The sequence below is a fragment of the Typopeltis vanoorti genome, chromosome 2 (genome assembly GCF_054136105.1).
Source record: "Typopeltis vanoorti isolate ZY-2024b chromosome 2, IOZ_Tvanoo_1.0, whole genome shotgun sequence".
Taxonomy (NCBI): Eukaryota; Metazoa; Arthropoda; class Arachnida; order Uropygi; family Thelyphonidae; genus Typopeltis; species Typopeltis vanoorti.
Genome location: NC_143550.1, coordinates 135,195,047 through 135,213,139, shown reverse-complemented (window position 1 = coordinate 135,213,139; position 18,093 = coordinate 135,195,047). Strand labels below are relative to the sequence as shown.

Genomic DNA, 18,093 nt, shown 5'->3' with positions numbered 1-18,093 from the left:
CCAATGAGTGTAACATGAAAAAAGGGAAAAGAGGATGAAGATATTTATTATAAGGTTTAATGGAATGGAGTGCCATCAATGTGATACATGGCTTGTAATCTATTTTTCTCAAAATGCATAACTTGACATTTACCCACATTAAACTGACACCCATTATCTTTTGCCCATACTGACAGCCTATTTATATCATTCTGCAGGTTATCCACATTGCCTTGATTAACTATTACTCTACCTAATTTCACATCATCAGCAAACAACTGAATATTTCCTTGCAAGTTATGTTCGATATCATTTATGTACAAATTAAACATCAATATTCTCAGCACTGAGCCATGCAGCACACCACTAGTCACCTATTTTCACCTCGATTCTGTCCCTCCATAAACTATTTTTTTTATATCTGTCCAGCAGTCACCCTCTTATCCAATTGACCAGTGTCATATCCATCCCCATTTGTTCTAATTTGTAGCAGAGTCCCATTTGGTATTCTGTCAAATGCCTTTGCAAAATCCAGCAGAATCATATTGTAACTATTTCCTTTATCCAACTCAGCTGTTACTCTATTATTAAAAGTTAATCAATTACTAAGGCATGACTGACCCTTCACAAAACCATGTTGCCCCTTATACAGTATCATATTTTAATCCACCTATTCTTGAATTCTCTTTTTTTGACCAACTTTTCCAGTACTTTTAACACCATGCCGGAGATACTGATTGGTCTATAATTTGCTACTGCATTCTTAGAACCTCCCTTATGCAAGGGAATTATTATGCCCTCTTTCCATTCCCTTGGAACTCTACCATAGCTGAGACTTAAATTAGAAAGACGGGTCAGAGGCACTGCCAATTAACTTGCTTAATCCCACAGCTGTAGTTACACTGTGATTCTGCAATACTGTAAGAACCTCCAATTCATCCACCTCTATTCCGACAGTAGTGTCTGTCACATATGTTAAAGCAGTAACCTCACTAGGATGATACACCCTTTCAAAGCGGTCACTCAGTAACTTAATTATTTTATCTGCTTCTATCACTTTGTGACCATCATCACTATTAAAGTTAATCTTCCATAGTCATTCTTCCTTTTACTTGCCAAATAAAGAAAGAACTCTTTGGGATTTCCTTCGGCCTGCTGAGCTAGATTCTTCTCATAATCCAATTTTGCCTTCCTTGCCATGCTGGTCACCTTTCTTGCCTGAGCCTTGTACTCTTCATGATTATGCTGGTGACCTTTCTCTTTATGTACCCTCCACAGCATTTTCTTCTTCTGCAGCTTGTGCTTAATGATATTATTATTATTATTATTATTATTCGTGACACCTCCAAGGAGTCCGAAGACTCATTGCGGGAGGACACCCACTGCACAACTCTCCATCCCCACAACCACACTGACCCTCCACCACCAATCATCCACATCATGACCGCAGCTAGCATTTCTTGTCTGTAAATTGCATGTGTTCTGAAGGGCTGATTTGTCTGTATGCGGGATGAAAAAACCCGAGTTTCTGGGAGAAAAAACCCTGCTACCTCCGTATTAAATCGGCTAACTCACCTTCGATTGAAAAAGTCCATAAAAGATTCCTCCAACCCGACAACGAGAATCGAACTTAGGCCTTTTCCAATCGAATGGCGCAACATACCGTCGTTTTTCCAATTGCACTATGGAGGCACTTAGCTGATCCATCTAACTCGTACCTGATTAACTCTCCTTACCTTAGGTACAGTTTAATATTGTTTCCTCTAGATGACCTTTAACTATCTCCCATGCATTACATCCTTACCCTGCAGTGTTTTATGTCTTGGCATAGATTTATGACAAGCTTCTTCCTAAGCTTGTCATAATCATCTGTCTTGTCGTTCTGTATATACCCCTTCTTGACAGAATATTCCTCATGGTTTACAATCTCCCAAGTCAAGACCTCATGGTCCCTTTCACCAATCGGAGGCAATGTGGTCACCTTGGTTATGAATAGCTCTTCTGATCCTATGACCAGCTCCAATACTCTCCCATCGCCTAATCCCCTTCATCAATGTTGCCTCAAGTTATTATTCTATTATTATATATGTAATACATATAATTGTCACATATATAATTATTATTATACATGTGACACCTCCAAGGAGTCCAAAGACTCATTGAGGGAAGGGACCTGCTCTTCAACTCTCCATCTCTGCCACTCAATCTACCAACAAGTCACATCATCAACACCAACGCTATCTACTGCCCATCACTACCACTAGTATTTTCACAGACAATCAAAAACGTTTGTGCCCATGGTGGGATTCGAACCCACAGCCTTTTGGCTGGAGAGCAGATATGCTAACCACTCAGCTTGGGAAATTATTATTTTTCCAGATTGAACCAAAAAAAAGGCTGAAATAATTCATTTTACTTACTTATTTACACACAAGTTCTAACCTCCTTCGACTATAATCAATCATACAATCTGTGAAAGCTCTGGCAGAAAATGGGACATTTTGTGGATCATCAACACTGTTTCCCATTGCAAATAAGGGCAAAAAAAGTGATATATTATTTATAGAAAATGACTTGTCTATATTGGTGTTCTAAACACATCAGTTCACACTTAAGGCATGAAAAACAGATGAAACTCAGAAAACAAAAATAGCAACTCATGACAGATTACAATGTTCAGTTTGACTGGTTGACACAATAGCTAATTGTGTCTGGAACACTAAGAATTTGACCTGCTGCGCCATCTGTACATCTGCTCAAAGGAGTCAAAGGTGTCCGTATTTGTGACCACACCTGAGATAATAACGTGAATGCAGTGCAATATTTACCTACCAAAAAGTGTCCTCCTCATGAAGCATTAAAAAAAAAAAAATCAGCTAACGCCTTTTTATTCCCGTATATAGGGAGTAGGCAAGGCCATTTAGCCTTATCTAACTTTTGGAGACTGAGTGGGCAGTTCAATCTCCACTGGTACCCATTCAGAGATAGCTAGCCCAAGGCTATCACTAATTAAGCGGCATGCAGTGAAGAGAGATGGCCAACAAGTGCCGCCATCTCGTGGTCCCTAACCCTAACACTCGTATTTAATGCCTGATATAATGTGGGCTCTACGGTCGATTTTCTTGAGTTTACGGGACGAAAAACCCAAGTTTCCAGGAGAAAAAAACCTGTTTGCCCATGCCAGAGATCGACTAACTCGGGAACCGGTCAAATAAAGGCTTAGAAAAATTTCTTCTAGTCGCCGACTAGATTCGAAACCAAGAAGTCTTCCTTCGTGCGGTCAAGCGGCGTGGTGTGCAAAAGCCACATCCACTGAGCTACACAGGCTCATGGAGCATTATTAGTATATATTGTGTTTAATTTTAGGAATTGCATGATGCTAGGAAACAATTAGGAGAGTCTTTAACAGGAATAAATGCAAAAATATAAGATCGGTGATACTGCTATTCTGTGGGTATGCATCTAGCACACCCTGAATATATGCTCCTGGTAAACAAGAAGACATGGTGTAAAGTGAGTGTATGCTGTGCTGGAAAAAGTAGTCAATGTGTATGAGGGTGGTTAGTATAAGAATGGGTTGGCCTGGGAGGCAAAAGGAATAGTAGCTGAATCTGAAGAAAACAATGGAATAGCTGGTGATAAAGATGTGGAAACAAGGATAGGTTTAAGGAAGTTAAACCTATAAAATGGATATAATAAATTTAGTTTAATCCTTTATCCAAGTGTGAGCAAACCAAGTTTGCACCTGAAAGTATCTTCAGGACTGGGGTAAGGTGGTACAACACCAGGGGAATTATATTCGGTTATTATACTCTTGGTTATTATACTTGTTTATTATGCTCTAACCAAGTGAAAAATAAACTTTCAACATCTTTCTCTAAATCCAGAGTAATTTATTAAAAAAGGGTGGCACACCATTTGGCAACTCCTATAGGTAGAGATGACCTGCGAATGCTTCTGCCTGGTATCTCAGCTTGGGCCTGGCTCCCACTGAAGAGACCTCAATAAAGGTCGAAACTAGTCTGGGTAGTGGCCCTTCCCTCAATGCATAACATTAGACATATCCGCAAGGAGATGTGTTTTGCATTATAGGAGATACTGAGACAGGAGTGTTGGTAGCTTGCTCCACCTTTGCAACGAGTTGTCCTGGTGTTGTACCACCTTACCCCAGTTCTGAAGATACTTTCAGGTGCAAACTTTGTTTGCTCACACTTGGATAAAGGATTAAACTAAATTTATTATACTCTAACCAAGTGAAAAATAAACTTTCAACAATATAAAATGGATAAAACTGGTTATCTCATCTTACCATGCTCCATTATTGGAACGGTAGTCACGTGGGAATTATTTATATCCTACTGCTCAAGGTCGTCAACAAGGTCTGATTTTTCACATCTGTCTGCTTCCTAAGGTAGATGTTATCATGTACTGCACAGAGTTAGTCACTGTTTTAAAAAAGTGATCTGATTTTCGAAAAAGGTTTTTGAAGAACCATCCAAAGACAGGTAAATACAACTTTAGTGCTTTACACCCTATACTTGTAATTTTTTTTCTATTACTTCTCTACGCTATTGTGCTGTAAAAAGAAAATACAGAAGTTATTACTCTTGTATCAGTTATAAGTTTGACATTTCCGTATTCCATTTTTGGAACACTAGGCAAAACCAGTACCACTAGGACTAATATATCTTTTCCCTTGTCTTTTTTAGGTTGAAACCATTTTAAAAGTCTCAAGATGCCCCGAACTCTAAGCTTACATGAAATAACTGACCTGTTAGAAACAGGTGACAGCATAGAAGCAAGTGCCATAGTGATATAACACCTGTTTCTGATGAGGACTCAGGAGATGAAGAAGGTGGAACAATAAATAATCTGCCAGGTTCTCTACTGCGAGCACCTGCTTATCTTATTCAAGATGGCTCTGATGCTGTGTCTAACCTAGATGATCCCTCATACATACCTGAAGATGACTCTCTCCCATCGATGAAGTTGCATCTACTTCTACTGCGCAGCAACCACTTCTATTAAAGAGCAAGAAACTCCCAAAAATTGTCTGCAAATGGAAAAAAGCCGACCTAAATGCATAGCCCATAGTAGGTAGAGTTACACAACTACCAAATGATTTCTTCACTGAAATGAGAACTCCCATGTTTCAGCTTTGATGAATCTATGGTTCCTTACTTTGGTCATCACAGGTGCAAACAATTTATTTGGGGAAAGCCTATTCGGTTCGGCTATAAGTTTTGGTGTGGTGGTGCAACATGTCTAGGCTACATTTGTTGGTTTCAGCCGTATCACGGTAAAAACCCTGAAACAGCATTTTGGAATGCCACATAACTCAAAAATGGAATTAAATAATAATTATTTTCCTTCAAATTCGTGTTTCTTGAATTTCTGTAGATAACATATATGAATTTCATGCACACATTCAAAAATTTCAACCTCCGGCATAAATGAGTTAATATGTTATACTCAATGGCCTATCAGGATTAAGCACCTTGGTATTAGCTGGGTTTATAGAACCTAGATATTAGCTGGGTTTTAGATTAAACCTAGTAAAAGATTAAAAAAGATTAAAAAAAAAGAAAGATTAAACCTAGTATTAGCTGGGTTTATAGAAACCCAGCTAATACTAGGTTTCTATGAACCTAGTATTAGCTTAATTTAATTTATTCCATACAAAGCTAATTCTATCTGCAAAACCATTATCTTTGTGAATTGCAAGGTAAAAAACCATGCCAATTCCATATGAGACTGGCTAACTCACCTTCAGATGAAAGGCTGTTATAAAGATTCTTTATATTCTTCACTAACTGAGTCATGGAGGTCCTAAGAGGAGTAATTATAAATCCATAAATGAGTGACTCTGTTTATGAATGCAGAAGTATCAGAAATAAGAGGGACAAAATTATTTCATTGAGTTGATTTGTCCAAAAATTGTTGGTATAAGTGAAATATTATTCGATGATGATAATATCCTGACAGGAATAGAGATGGAGGAGTATGATGTTTTTCTCGAGTATATCTTAGTATATCTTCGGAATCGAATGCATAACAGCGGAAGACAAAACGAAGCTAAGTTTTCATTACTGTATTTAGTTATATTTCATTTTATTTAGTGTACTTAAATGTTTTGTTTTGCTTGTAATTGTTTGTACTTTTTTTTCTATTTATTTAACGGAATTTGTTAATTGAATAATTAACGATTACGCTACTCGGCAGTAAGGAATGATGACGGATTCAGCAGCAGTCGCAAGTGGCGTATCGCCAAGTCCTCCGCCATTTAAGAACTCAATTATTAGCAATATCATAAGGGACTTTGTGGCATGCAGTACTTGCGGCATGTATGCATCTCGGGAATTAGATATGTGGCTTGTGAAAGCGAGCGGAGAGCTTACATGCGCAAAATGCAGGCAGTTGAAGGAAATAAGTGAATTAGAAATATCGATATCCAACTTTGTTGCTCCAGGAACAGGGAATGAATGTAGGAAGACAAGTAGTCTAATAGGAGAGAATGAAAAAAAGATATATATGAATGAGAAAATAATAGTTGATAGTGTGGAAGGTGTGAGTGACTGTGAAAGTTTATGAGATGGTTTTGTTTGGGAGAGTGATTTTAGATTAAGAGTGACTGACCTGCAGAGGGAGATAGACGAGTTTAAAGAGGAGGTGGAATGTCTTGTGAATGAGAGCAGAAGTATGAAAGATAAGATTAGGAGAATGGAAGAGATAAATGCAAGGAGAATCAGAGTAGGAGAGAGAGAGAGAATTTAGGGAGTACGAGTGAGAGGTATGAGGGTGCTAGAAGAGGAGAGAATGGAAACAGTAGAAGAGAGGGAATGAGAGAGAGGTATGGGAATGCTAGCAGACGAGAGGATGGAAACAGTAGGAGAGATGGAATGAAAGAGAGATATGGAAGTGCTAGAAGAGGAGAGAATGGAAACGGTAGGAGAGATGGAATGAGAGAGAGGTATGGGAATGCTAGAAGACAAGAGGATGGAAACAGTAGGAGAGACAGAATGAGAGAGGGATATGGAAGTGCTAGAAGTGGAGAAAATGGAAACAGTAGGAGAGAGAGGGAATGAGAGAGATGTATGGGAGTGCTAGAAAAGGAGAGAATGGAAACAGTAGGAGAGAGAGAGACAGAGGAATGGGAATGCTAGAATAGAGAATAGCAGTAGAGGAGAGGGAATGAGAGAGACCTATGGGAATGAAAAAAGAGGAGAGAATGGAAACAATAGGAGAGAGGGAATGGTAAGAGGTATAATGTATGGCAACTCAATGATCTGTGGTGTTCAAGATAGGATGCGTGAGGAGTGTTTGCCAGGAGGAACAATAGAAAGGGTGGCTATGGCAATTAAGAGAGGTGAAAGGGTGGATGAGATGATTGTGATGGTAGGAACGAATGACTTGAGTGGTAATGTAAGTCAGGCAGCGAGCTTTAGACCAGTCTGTGTGTCATCAGTAGTTGTTAAGATCTCGGAGAAAGTAGTGAGGGACCGTATACAGCACTGGGCAGATGAGGGTAATGTTATCTGTGAGAGTCAACATGGATTTGTGAAAGGGCGCTCTTGTTTTAGCAATATGCTAGCCTTTTATAATAAAGTTACAAGAACATTAGATGGGGGGAAAGGCATATACTGCAATTTTCTTAGACTCAGCAAAGGCATTTGACAGGGTGCCACATGATAAGCTGATATTTAAGTTGCAGCACATGGGTCTGGATGTCAGATTGGTCAACTGGATTCACGATTGGCTGTCTGATAGGTATCAGAGAGTTGTGTATGGTGGAGCAATATCAAAGAGGCAGAAGGTTACAAGTGGGGTTCCACAGGGCCCAGTACTGGGACCTATATTGTTTAACCTTTATATCAATGACATTGTCCGTGGATTGCAAGGGGATATTCAGTTGTTTGCAGATGATGCGAAGCTGGGAAGGATTATTAGTAATAGTGCAGATGTGGTAGCCCTGCAAGAGGATTTGAATAAGCTAGATAGATGGGCAAATGAATGGGGGCTATCAGTTTAATGCAGCAAAATGTAAGGTCTTGAGGTTTGGGAAACATTGATGGGATGCTGCATACTCTATGGGAGGAGTTATACTGCTACTGGAGGAAGTTGGGAAGACAAGAGATCTGGGGTTGATGATTGATAGAAACCTGAAGCTTAGGGGACATATTGCAAAGGTGGTGAAGGTAACACAGAGGATTGCTGCAATTATGAGAAGGACACTGACCTGCAGAGATAAGAGGGTTATCATTCCGTTGTATAAGTCTCTGATCAGACCACACTTGGATTATTGTTCTCAGATTTGGTCCCCAGGATTTGAAGGGGATAAATTAACTGTGGAAAAGATACAAAGACGGATGACAAAGATGGTCTCAGGACTGTACAAGGATAGTTATGAGAATCAGCTGAGGGAATGTGGACTGCAGGGTTTGGCGGATAGAAGAAGGAGAGGTGATATGATTGAGACTTTTAAACTGTTCAGAGGTGGTTACAGGGATGACACTGGGGAGCTCTTTCACTTGGTTGAACAGCGGGAAGGAGTGATGACAAGAGGCCATCTCCTTTCAGATCTCAGCTCTAACACCCCTGCTAACCACACTCTTGCCCAACTTCCATAGGTGTCCCCTAGTTCTCCCACCACCATCAGTCCTGATCTCAAAAATATCCTCTGAATTAATCCTGTAGAATCCTTTCAGCAATTTGAATGTCTCAATCATATCTCCCCTTTTCCGCCTATCAACTAGTTTCTGCAACCCACAAATCTTCAACCTGTTCTCATATGGTTCATTCCATAGACCTGCTATCATCTTAGTCACTCGCCTCTGGATCCTCTCCACCTCCTCCCCATTAAGAAGGAACCGAGGTGACCATCTGGGCACAGTAGTCGAGATGAGGTCTTATCAGGGCTCAGTACAGAGGTACAATAACTTGCTTGTCTCTTCTCGTCAAGGTATTTTTCAACAACCAAGTGAGTCGATGAGCTGATTTAGCTACTTTTGCAATGTGTCCCCTAAACTTCATCTCCCTATCCACCAACACTCCCAAGTCCCTGGCCTCATCAATCTCTTGGAGTACAGTTCCACCAATGTGGTATACTGCTGCTAATCTTTTCACCCCAAAATGCATAACCTTACATTTTTTCACATTAAATTGACATCCATTCTCCTTAGCCCATAACTCCAATCTATCTAAGTCATCCTGCAAGACTTTGACATCTTCTGCATTTACTATCGCCCTACCCAACTTTGCATCATCAGCGAACAAATGAACTGTTCCACTTAGATCCTTCCCTATATCGTTAATGAACAGATTAAACAGCAGTGGTCCAAGAACAGAACCCTGCGGCACACCACTAGTCACAAGCCATCTTTTAGCCACTCCTGCATAAACCACTCTCTGGTATCTCTCCTTCAACCACCCTCCTATCCATCTCACCAACCCTATATCCATTCCCATATGTTGTAGTTTACGGATTAGAATTCCATGTGGTATCCTGTCAAACGCTTTTGCCAGGTCCAGCAGTATCACTGTAAACCCATTTCCCTTATCCAGTTCTGCCATCACCTTGTTATAAAACCTGAGCAAGTTACTGAGGCATGATCTACCCTTCACAAAACCATGCTGTCCCCCATACAGTATCTCATTTTCATCAATCCATCCCTGTATTTTTCCCTTGACTACTTTCTCCAAGACCTTGACAATGACTCCTGATATGCTGATCGGTCGGTAATTTGCCGCCATAGTCTTGGATCCTCCTTTATGCAGTGAAACTATTTTCCCCTCTTTCCACGCCCTCGGGACTAAACCAGACCTGAGACTCAGATTAAACAACATGGTCAAGGGCACTGATAACTCCTTAGCCGCTTCACGCAAGACCCATGCCGGTATACCATCCAATCCCACAGATGTATTCACATTAAGGTTCTGTAATAGACTATTCACTCCACTTCATTCATCACAATTCCCGCATAAACTAATGGTTCCTTCATTTTATCAATGTCACCACCTGGATGATATACTTTTGCAAAGTGTAAAAGTATATACTTGCAAGTATCCTGGAACAGGATGACCCTCTTCCAATATCTTTAACTTAGGTGTTAATAATAATATGAGAGAGATTTAAATCATGATGTGCAGTTGTTTTCATATGATATAAAGTTGGGAAAACTATTAGAAGTAGAGAAGATGTGACTCTGCAGAAGGATTTGAATGCAGTCAAGAAGGTGATGGTGTGGAGGGGAGAGTGTTAGATAGATTTTTTTTTTCATAGAGTAGAGCATGATGATTGGAATGGATTGCCTTTGGAGGTGGCAAGTGCAGGTAGTATGAATGAATTGAAGAAAACTGGTGTGGGTATTATGTGGTCTCCATTGAGTCCTGATGATACTTGATACCAGTACTACAACTATTACTACTACTACTAATAATAATAATATTATTATTATATTAGTATTACTTTTATTTTATTTTTCTTTATTATTTTATACAAGGCATGTCCAGAAAGTAAGGTCCATTCAGAATTTACTGCAAATTAGATATGGGAGTGGGGTTGCAGATGTGTGGTAGCACAGAGTGACTTATTAGCTAGCTGCTGACCATTTTACTTTCATTCCGTTATCATTTGTTGTCTTCTATGAATAATCTATAATGAGTGCTATGATACAAAATCCCAACAGTTGCGAAGTTCATGGTGTGATACTGTTTTTGTTGCAGAAAACAATACTGATGCAGAAATTTACTGATTACTGTGTAGGGTTTATGGGTCTAATATAATGAGCGACCATAGGGTTGGCAATGGTGTTGTTTAAAGAAGGGCACAACAATGTTCACAATGAAGAGTGGCCAGCCAAGTCTAGTGACAGATGACTTGGTGGCAACAGTGAACATGAAAATTTCTGAGAATTGCTGTTTCACAATTACAGAACTTTATTTTGAATTCCTGGAAGTTTCATGCTCAGTCATTCATGAAATTGTGACAGAAAAGCTAGAGCATAAGAAATTGTGTTCCACATGGGTCCCAAATGTGCTTAGTGATGTACATAAACAGAAATGAGTGGAATCTGCTTGAAAATTTCTGGAGCATTATGAAAATGAAGGAGATGAAGTTCTTTTTCGTATTGTGATGAACATGGAATTTATTACAAATGTCAAGTCAAAACAACAATCAATGCAGTGGCGACATTCATCATCTCCAAAAGCAGGTCAAAAAAATTATGGCCACTGTCATATGAGACAGAAAAAGGATTTTGCTTATTGATTTTCTCGAGGTAGGAGCCACAATTAATGTTCATCGTTTCCACCGAATCGTCAGTCACAACACTTGACTGGCCACTGTGCTCTTCATCGTGAACACTGTTGTGTCCTTATTTAAACAAACTACACCATTGATTAATCCTATGGTCACTCATTAAGTTAGGCCCATAAACCTTACACAGTCATCAGTGAATTTCTGTAGTACTATTGTTTTCTACCTACAAAAGTCATATCCCGCAAGTAGTGAGATTTTTTTTTTTTATCACAGCACTCATTATCAATTATTTGTAGAAGATGTCGAACGATAATGGAACAAAAGTAAAATGGTCAACAGCTAGCTAATGAGTCAATTTCTGCTACCAAGCATGCACAATTCTCTCTCCCATATCTTATTTGGTGGTAAATTCTGAACGGACCTTACTTTCTGGATGTGACTCGTAATTTTAACATGTGAAATGTCATTAAAAATTAAGAAAGATTTATCTCTATTTATGTAATATGATCAATATTTTAGACCAAACTGATTTATTTCTTTTTTATTATTGCTATTTCCAATACCCATTCAAAACTCTTAATTGCATTTAGAAGTATTACTATCCTAATGCAAAAAAAATTCAGTTAGGTACTCGGGCATAAGATGGTGTTAGAGTGTTAGGTCTTACTATTTAAAGAATTTTTATCAAAGAGCCAGTTAAAACAAACTTAAATATATAGCGTAAGAATTAATTATTCCCTGATAATCGAAATTTAACAGAACAGTAACAACCAAATTAAAAATGTGAAAGTAGTAAAATCTTAATTATATGATGTGCTTGTAATGTAATGCAACAAAGAATTCCACAATAAACAATTACCTTCCATGTCTCCACATAATCAATATCGCTGTGTATTATTTTCCCAGTTCTATCATCTTTTGGAAACATTACTTCACCATCCTAAGAAAAGTGAATATTTTAATCATCAAAGTTAGTTAAACTCATGTGTGATGTTTGTTAATCATTAAAACTTCTTAATAGCATTTGGTTATAGTGACAATTTCAAATAAACAGCCTTTATATCCAATATTTTGGCATAGTCATCAGACAGTCTTTTGTTGTCAGAGCAAATTATCACCATAGTAAAACTATAAAAAAAAATAAATAAAACAACAGAAAATGACTGCAAGCTAGCACTGTCAAACTAAAGTTTCACACAGACAATTTGGGCATAAGTAAATATCATGCAATTGTAATCATATAATTTTGTTTTTTCAGATTCATCTTGAGAAGCACTGTGATGAGTGCCTGTGGTACTATTTCATGATGTTCCTTTCCTGAGTAATATACCACAAAAAAGAAGAGGGGGAACAATAATACTAAGAAATTATTATTATCATCATCATCATGAAACCTCAGTGGAATCAAAAGACTCTTCATAGGAGGTCGGTCGGTCGGTCGGTCACTCACTCACACACACACACACACACACTTACCTTATCATACTGTCTTAAATGCATTCCATGTCTTTTGAATGATTAGAATGCATTGCCTGTGAACATTCTAATCACCCATCACTCTCCATGCAAAAACTAGTCCTCATCTGTTTCCCCTCCCCCCTGCACCTTTCTTAGACAGTTTCCAGGGCCTTTCTTGTGCAGTTTTTCTTTTGCTCCCCAACCATCTCACACCCATTCTATGAAAAACCTTATCACATTAATGTGATAATAACCCTTACCAAGTTATATGTCTCAATCATATACCCCCCCCCTGCCATCCACCAGACTCTGTAAATTGCATATCCTAAATCTTTCTTCATACCTAACATTTCTGAGACCAGAAACTACCTTGGTCAATTACCCTTTTCAATACCTTTTCGAAAACCAGGTGACCAAATCTGTTGCATAGTAATCCACATGTGGCCCAATCAAAGCCTTATACTATGAAACCATAATAACCCTACTTCTTCTGGTCAATGTCCCCTGCATCAAAGCTATAATCTGCTGTGCTTTCCTCATAATTTTAACAATCGCTCTGAGATTTCTTGTCTCCACCACCTTCATTGAGATACCTTGTATCCAATGTTCCCTCTAAGCTGTGCGCATGCACACATGTTTTACAACTAGCGTACAAATAAAAAAAATTACATTCTCGAAGTTGCACAAAACTTATAAATTATTAACAGTAACCCTATTTGAGGCTAGCGATTTGATTCCAAAATGAAAGGGGTGTGGCTTAAATGTGTAATTTTTAAGTAGCATATAGAATGGCCACGGTTTGTTTACATCTCAGGCCTGACTCATGGAAAATTCCCAAACGTGATTGGCTGATCAAATTAGTTCAAGATCGTGATGAATTAAAACAATGGTTTCATAATTTTAATAAAAATAATTAAATACTTTTAAAAACTTAAATTAGAGTACAATTAAAAATATTGTAGAGCTTCAAAATTCTCTAATTTTTAAAAGGAATTTTAAAATAGTAGACTAAATAATAACATTCATGTACATGCATTGAGATACAACCAAGTTAATTAAATCTAGCCTCTAGGCATATCTTTTAGTTCTTGTGTTGCCCTCGGCAATGTTTAGTGTTGGTTCAGCTTTTGCCTTGCCAAGTTATTCAGTGAATAGTATACATTTGCAAATTTATAAAAACAATAAAAAACATTCTTCAAATAACCAAATTGCAAAAAACTGATGCACCATGTCAAATTCAAAGGAAGCAAAAGGTGTGAAGCGAAAACGAACCTCTAACTGCTTTAAAAGTGAATGGCTGGATGAAATAGTGAAAACTGCTATGCCAAAAGCTCATGAGTTAATAAACATTCAGCTGCATGAAATATTTATGTATGATGCTACAATTGGTGTTGTTTGTATTTATTGTCATGATGCAAAGGTTGCTGGGGATTTTGCTAATGGGAAGAAGTTTGATGTCACTTGGAAGTTGAACTTTTTGAAATGCCATTTGACAAGTAAAATACATCTGAATGGTGTACACAAACTTAGGCAACAAAATTGTTCATTGCCAGCTACAGGAGTACTGCGTATGCTACGTGAAAGTTTAGATGACCTAGAGAGAAAACGATCAAACCCAGAGCAGATTAAAGTTCTTATTGACAGTGTCTTATTAGTTGTTAAGATGAATAACTCTTTACTTTCAGTTCAACATATTAATGAACATATGGAAATGTATGTTCAACTCCCAGACAGCTGGCGAAGCAAAAATTATGCATTTGAATTTCTGGAAACAATCAATTTAATTGTTGAAAATGACATGTTTGAGCAAATTGCATCTGCAAATTTCCACACCTTAACCATTGATGAAAGCACTGATATAAGTGTTAACAAATGTCTCATTCTCTATTTTAAGTTTAGACCTAAAGATTGTAATGGAATCTGTACTGGAATAATTCAGCTGCAGGCATGCGATGCCTCCTCCATTGTGTTAACTATTAAACAGTTTTATCAAGAAAAGAAACTTGATCTCCAAAAAATGGTGATGTTTACCTCTGATGGAGCCGCAGTGATGCTGGGCAAAGTTAATGGTGTCGCTGCAAAACTTAAATTAGAAGTTCCACATCCTTGTCCAGCAACACTGTGTAGCTCACCGTGAGGATCTGGGGATCTGTGATCATGGAAGGAAATTAAACTAATCAGAGATATTGATACATTAATGAGAACAGTGTACACACTCTTTTCTCGTTCCACAGTGAAAAGACATGAATTTAAAGAAATTGTCGAGGCATCTGAAAATAAAACTATTGCCTTCAGACCACTGAATGAAGTGCAGTGGCTATCCAGACATTTTGCATTACAAGCAATAATAAGAAACTATGAGGGACTGATCACATATTTTGAAAAAGACAAATCAAATGATTCCGTGGTTAATTATTGTCACAATAAATTAACTAACGTGACATTCAAAGTACACCCCTTGAGGGTACATGGCAGGAATTTGATGATGATGATGATGATGACATTCAAAGTAGCTGTTAATGTTTGAAGTGATGTTTTTGAAGAAATGGCTTCCCTGTTCAAAATCTTAGAAAGGAGTAACCTTACACCACTAGACAGTCATCATTTTGCCAGAGGGAAGATTAACAAAATCAGGAATCAGTATTTGTAAGGTGACGCTTGCTGGAGTGACAGAGTAAATGCTTTACTTAAACAAGAAGAGACTGAACCAGTAGATAGTAGGCCACTGTTAAATTTTATAAATTGTTTATGTCCACATTTAGAGGACATAAACAATATCCCTGAGTGTCCTATCCCTGAGAATGAGACACAACAATGGTCAGTGTTTGATATCTCCTCTATTTCACATTGTGATTTCTCATGTGGTAGTGAATATGTTGATGCCCTTTGTCTTAAATATCATGATTTTCTGGATGATACCACAGAAATAATTAGTCAGTTTAATGATTTCAAATTTTTCTGTACAAGAAAAAATTAAATGCAAAATGATATCAAATTTTACACAAATGGTTGTATTTGCTCTTCAAAATGAGCAATTTTGTGATTTGGCAAAGTTGATGGATATTGGAGGGACCTTCCTTGCATCTAGTGCAAGGAAGCTGTGAGCGAAGTTTTAGTCTAATGAATCAAATAAAAAACCAACTTAGAAACTGTTTAGGAGAATGTCATTTGGATATGCTAATGAGAGTGAAAAGTTACCAATTATATGGAAATTCAATTAATTTAGACAGTGTGTATAAAGAGTGGGTGAATGCCAAAGACAGAAGAGAGAAAAAATAAAGAGATAGAAGCTAGAACTAAACAAGATGAGAATTAGTAACGGACTTATTATGAATGTTTAACAAGGTGAGAATTAGTAATGGGAATATTTTATTACATATGTTTAGAGTTATTTGCAAAATTAGAAAATTTAATTAAAGGCAATCAGTCACTAATGTTATCTTTTTTTTTTACATTATTTCTTACTTCTAATCAGATCAATATTAAATACATATAAAATATTTATGTTAGCTCTGTGATTGATGTCACACAACTTACTTGGTGATGGTAATAATACACACACGTAGAATCCTGTCTAGTACAGTCGGTATCGTGTTGGCCTTGCATGCATGAAATCCCCGGATCGAATCCTGCCCAAGGCGTGTGAATTGTGATTTCCGACTGTTTACTGGGGAGGCTACTGCCGTGTGTGGGAACACGGTGGGGAGTTGGGGTAACCTGGCTGACGTCCCATTGATACCAGAAGGTAAAGAGTGAACTAAAATCTTTTTACTTTTTTGCTTAAATGATCAGTATGGTGACTCATATGGGTGCGCACATACTTTTCAAAAGAAGGCAAATTTTGCACACATGCAAATTTCTGTGCACACTCACAGCAAAAAATTAGGGGGAACATTGCTTGTATCCCATCTTTGCTTCCCAAGTTTAGTTTTAAAACCACACACTTTGTAACACTGAACTGGTATCCACACTCATTTACCCATTCACTACAGTCATCCAAGTCCTCTTGCAAAGCCACAACATCTATGCTACTCCCCATTTGAATCTTCTTTGAATCTTTGAATCTCAACTTTGAATCTTCTATAAACAACTGCATATCATCATTTAAATCTTTCCAAATATCATTCACAACACAAGTTAGCCTAAAAAAGCATTAGTGCACACTACAAGTGACTTTCTACTTCTGGGGGTATCACCCCACCATACACAACTTACTGATGCCTAACAGACAGCCCATATTTCCAATCCAGCACACTAATATACTATTCAGTCTCACCTCTTCCAATTTAATTAACAGCTTGTCATGCAGCAATCTTCCAAAGGCTTTTGCAAAATCTTACCACTATGTATGAATCTGCATTGTCTTGTCCAATACATTTGTCACCTTGCTATAATAATTAAGTAAATTGCTAAACCATGATCTTCCTTAAGCAAACCCATGCTGTCTATCAAAGAAAGTGCCACTGTTATCAACTCAATTCTGAATCGTCATCGTTACTAGCTTGTCTAACACTTTAAACTACAACTCCAAACCTACAGTGGCCAATAATTCAAAGACTTAATCCTATCACTTCGTTTATAATGCAAAACAATTTTTTATTACTTATCTTCCTGATCCTTGGAATACATCCACACACTAACTTTGACAGATAGTGCTTGAGTGTGGCCCAAGTATTAATGATCTCCTTTACATCCAATTCCTCATTCTGTGATTTGCTCTCTTAAAAAGATATATCAAACCTGTTGTTAATTAATTCTCTGGAATATTCCCTCAAAACACACAGTGATCATGCAGCCCTATAGCCTTATTAACATCAAGTTTACACATTTCCCAATATAACTCCTGTTCATTCACTAGTCATGTTCTGCATGTAATATTCATAAGGGTGAAATACCTTTATGAATTGCACATTTAATATAGTATTACTTACATGGAGTTTGAAAACTCATCGTGGGAGGTCGAACATTCCCAAAAAACCACAATAACTATCAGACCTTGCCTGGAACACATTCAATGATAATTTAATTTAGTTTATTACATTAGTAATTAACTTTAATGAAAGTACATTAAAGTTAATTACTGTGGTTATCATTTAATTTGTTGTTTATAGTTATACCATAGGTACCTTTAAAGATTACACATTCAATGATGGAGCACTCACTATCCACTGCGGAAAATTCATTCACTCATTCATCACCTGGCAAATAAAAAATCTCTTTCTCCTCTTTACTCACATGACCCTTGTTCAGTTTCCAGGGATGATCTCATGTTCTTGCATCACCCATTATCCTATGCAATAATTCTCCTGTATCTATTTGGTAGGTTCCTCTCACTAGCTTATACATCTCAATCATATCACCTCTCCTTTTCCTATCTGCGAAGCTCTGAAGACCACATT

At 37.7% G+C, this 18,093-nt stretch overlaps 1 protein-coding gene across 1 annotated transcript in view; it reads right to left on the bottom strand.

Moving 5' to 3' along the window:
- LOC150109447 (1,5-anhydro-D-fructose reductase-like) overlaps positions 1-18,093 on the bottom strand; it is a 193,934-nt gene that overhangs the window by 42,541 nt on the left and 133,300 nt on the right. The window contains exon 4 of the mRNA XM_090402383.1: positions 12,096-12,176. Coding sequence (XP_090258509.1) covers positions 12,096-12,176 — 81 coding nt within the window. The remainder of the gene's footprint in view (positions 1-12,095; positions 12,177-18,093) is intronic.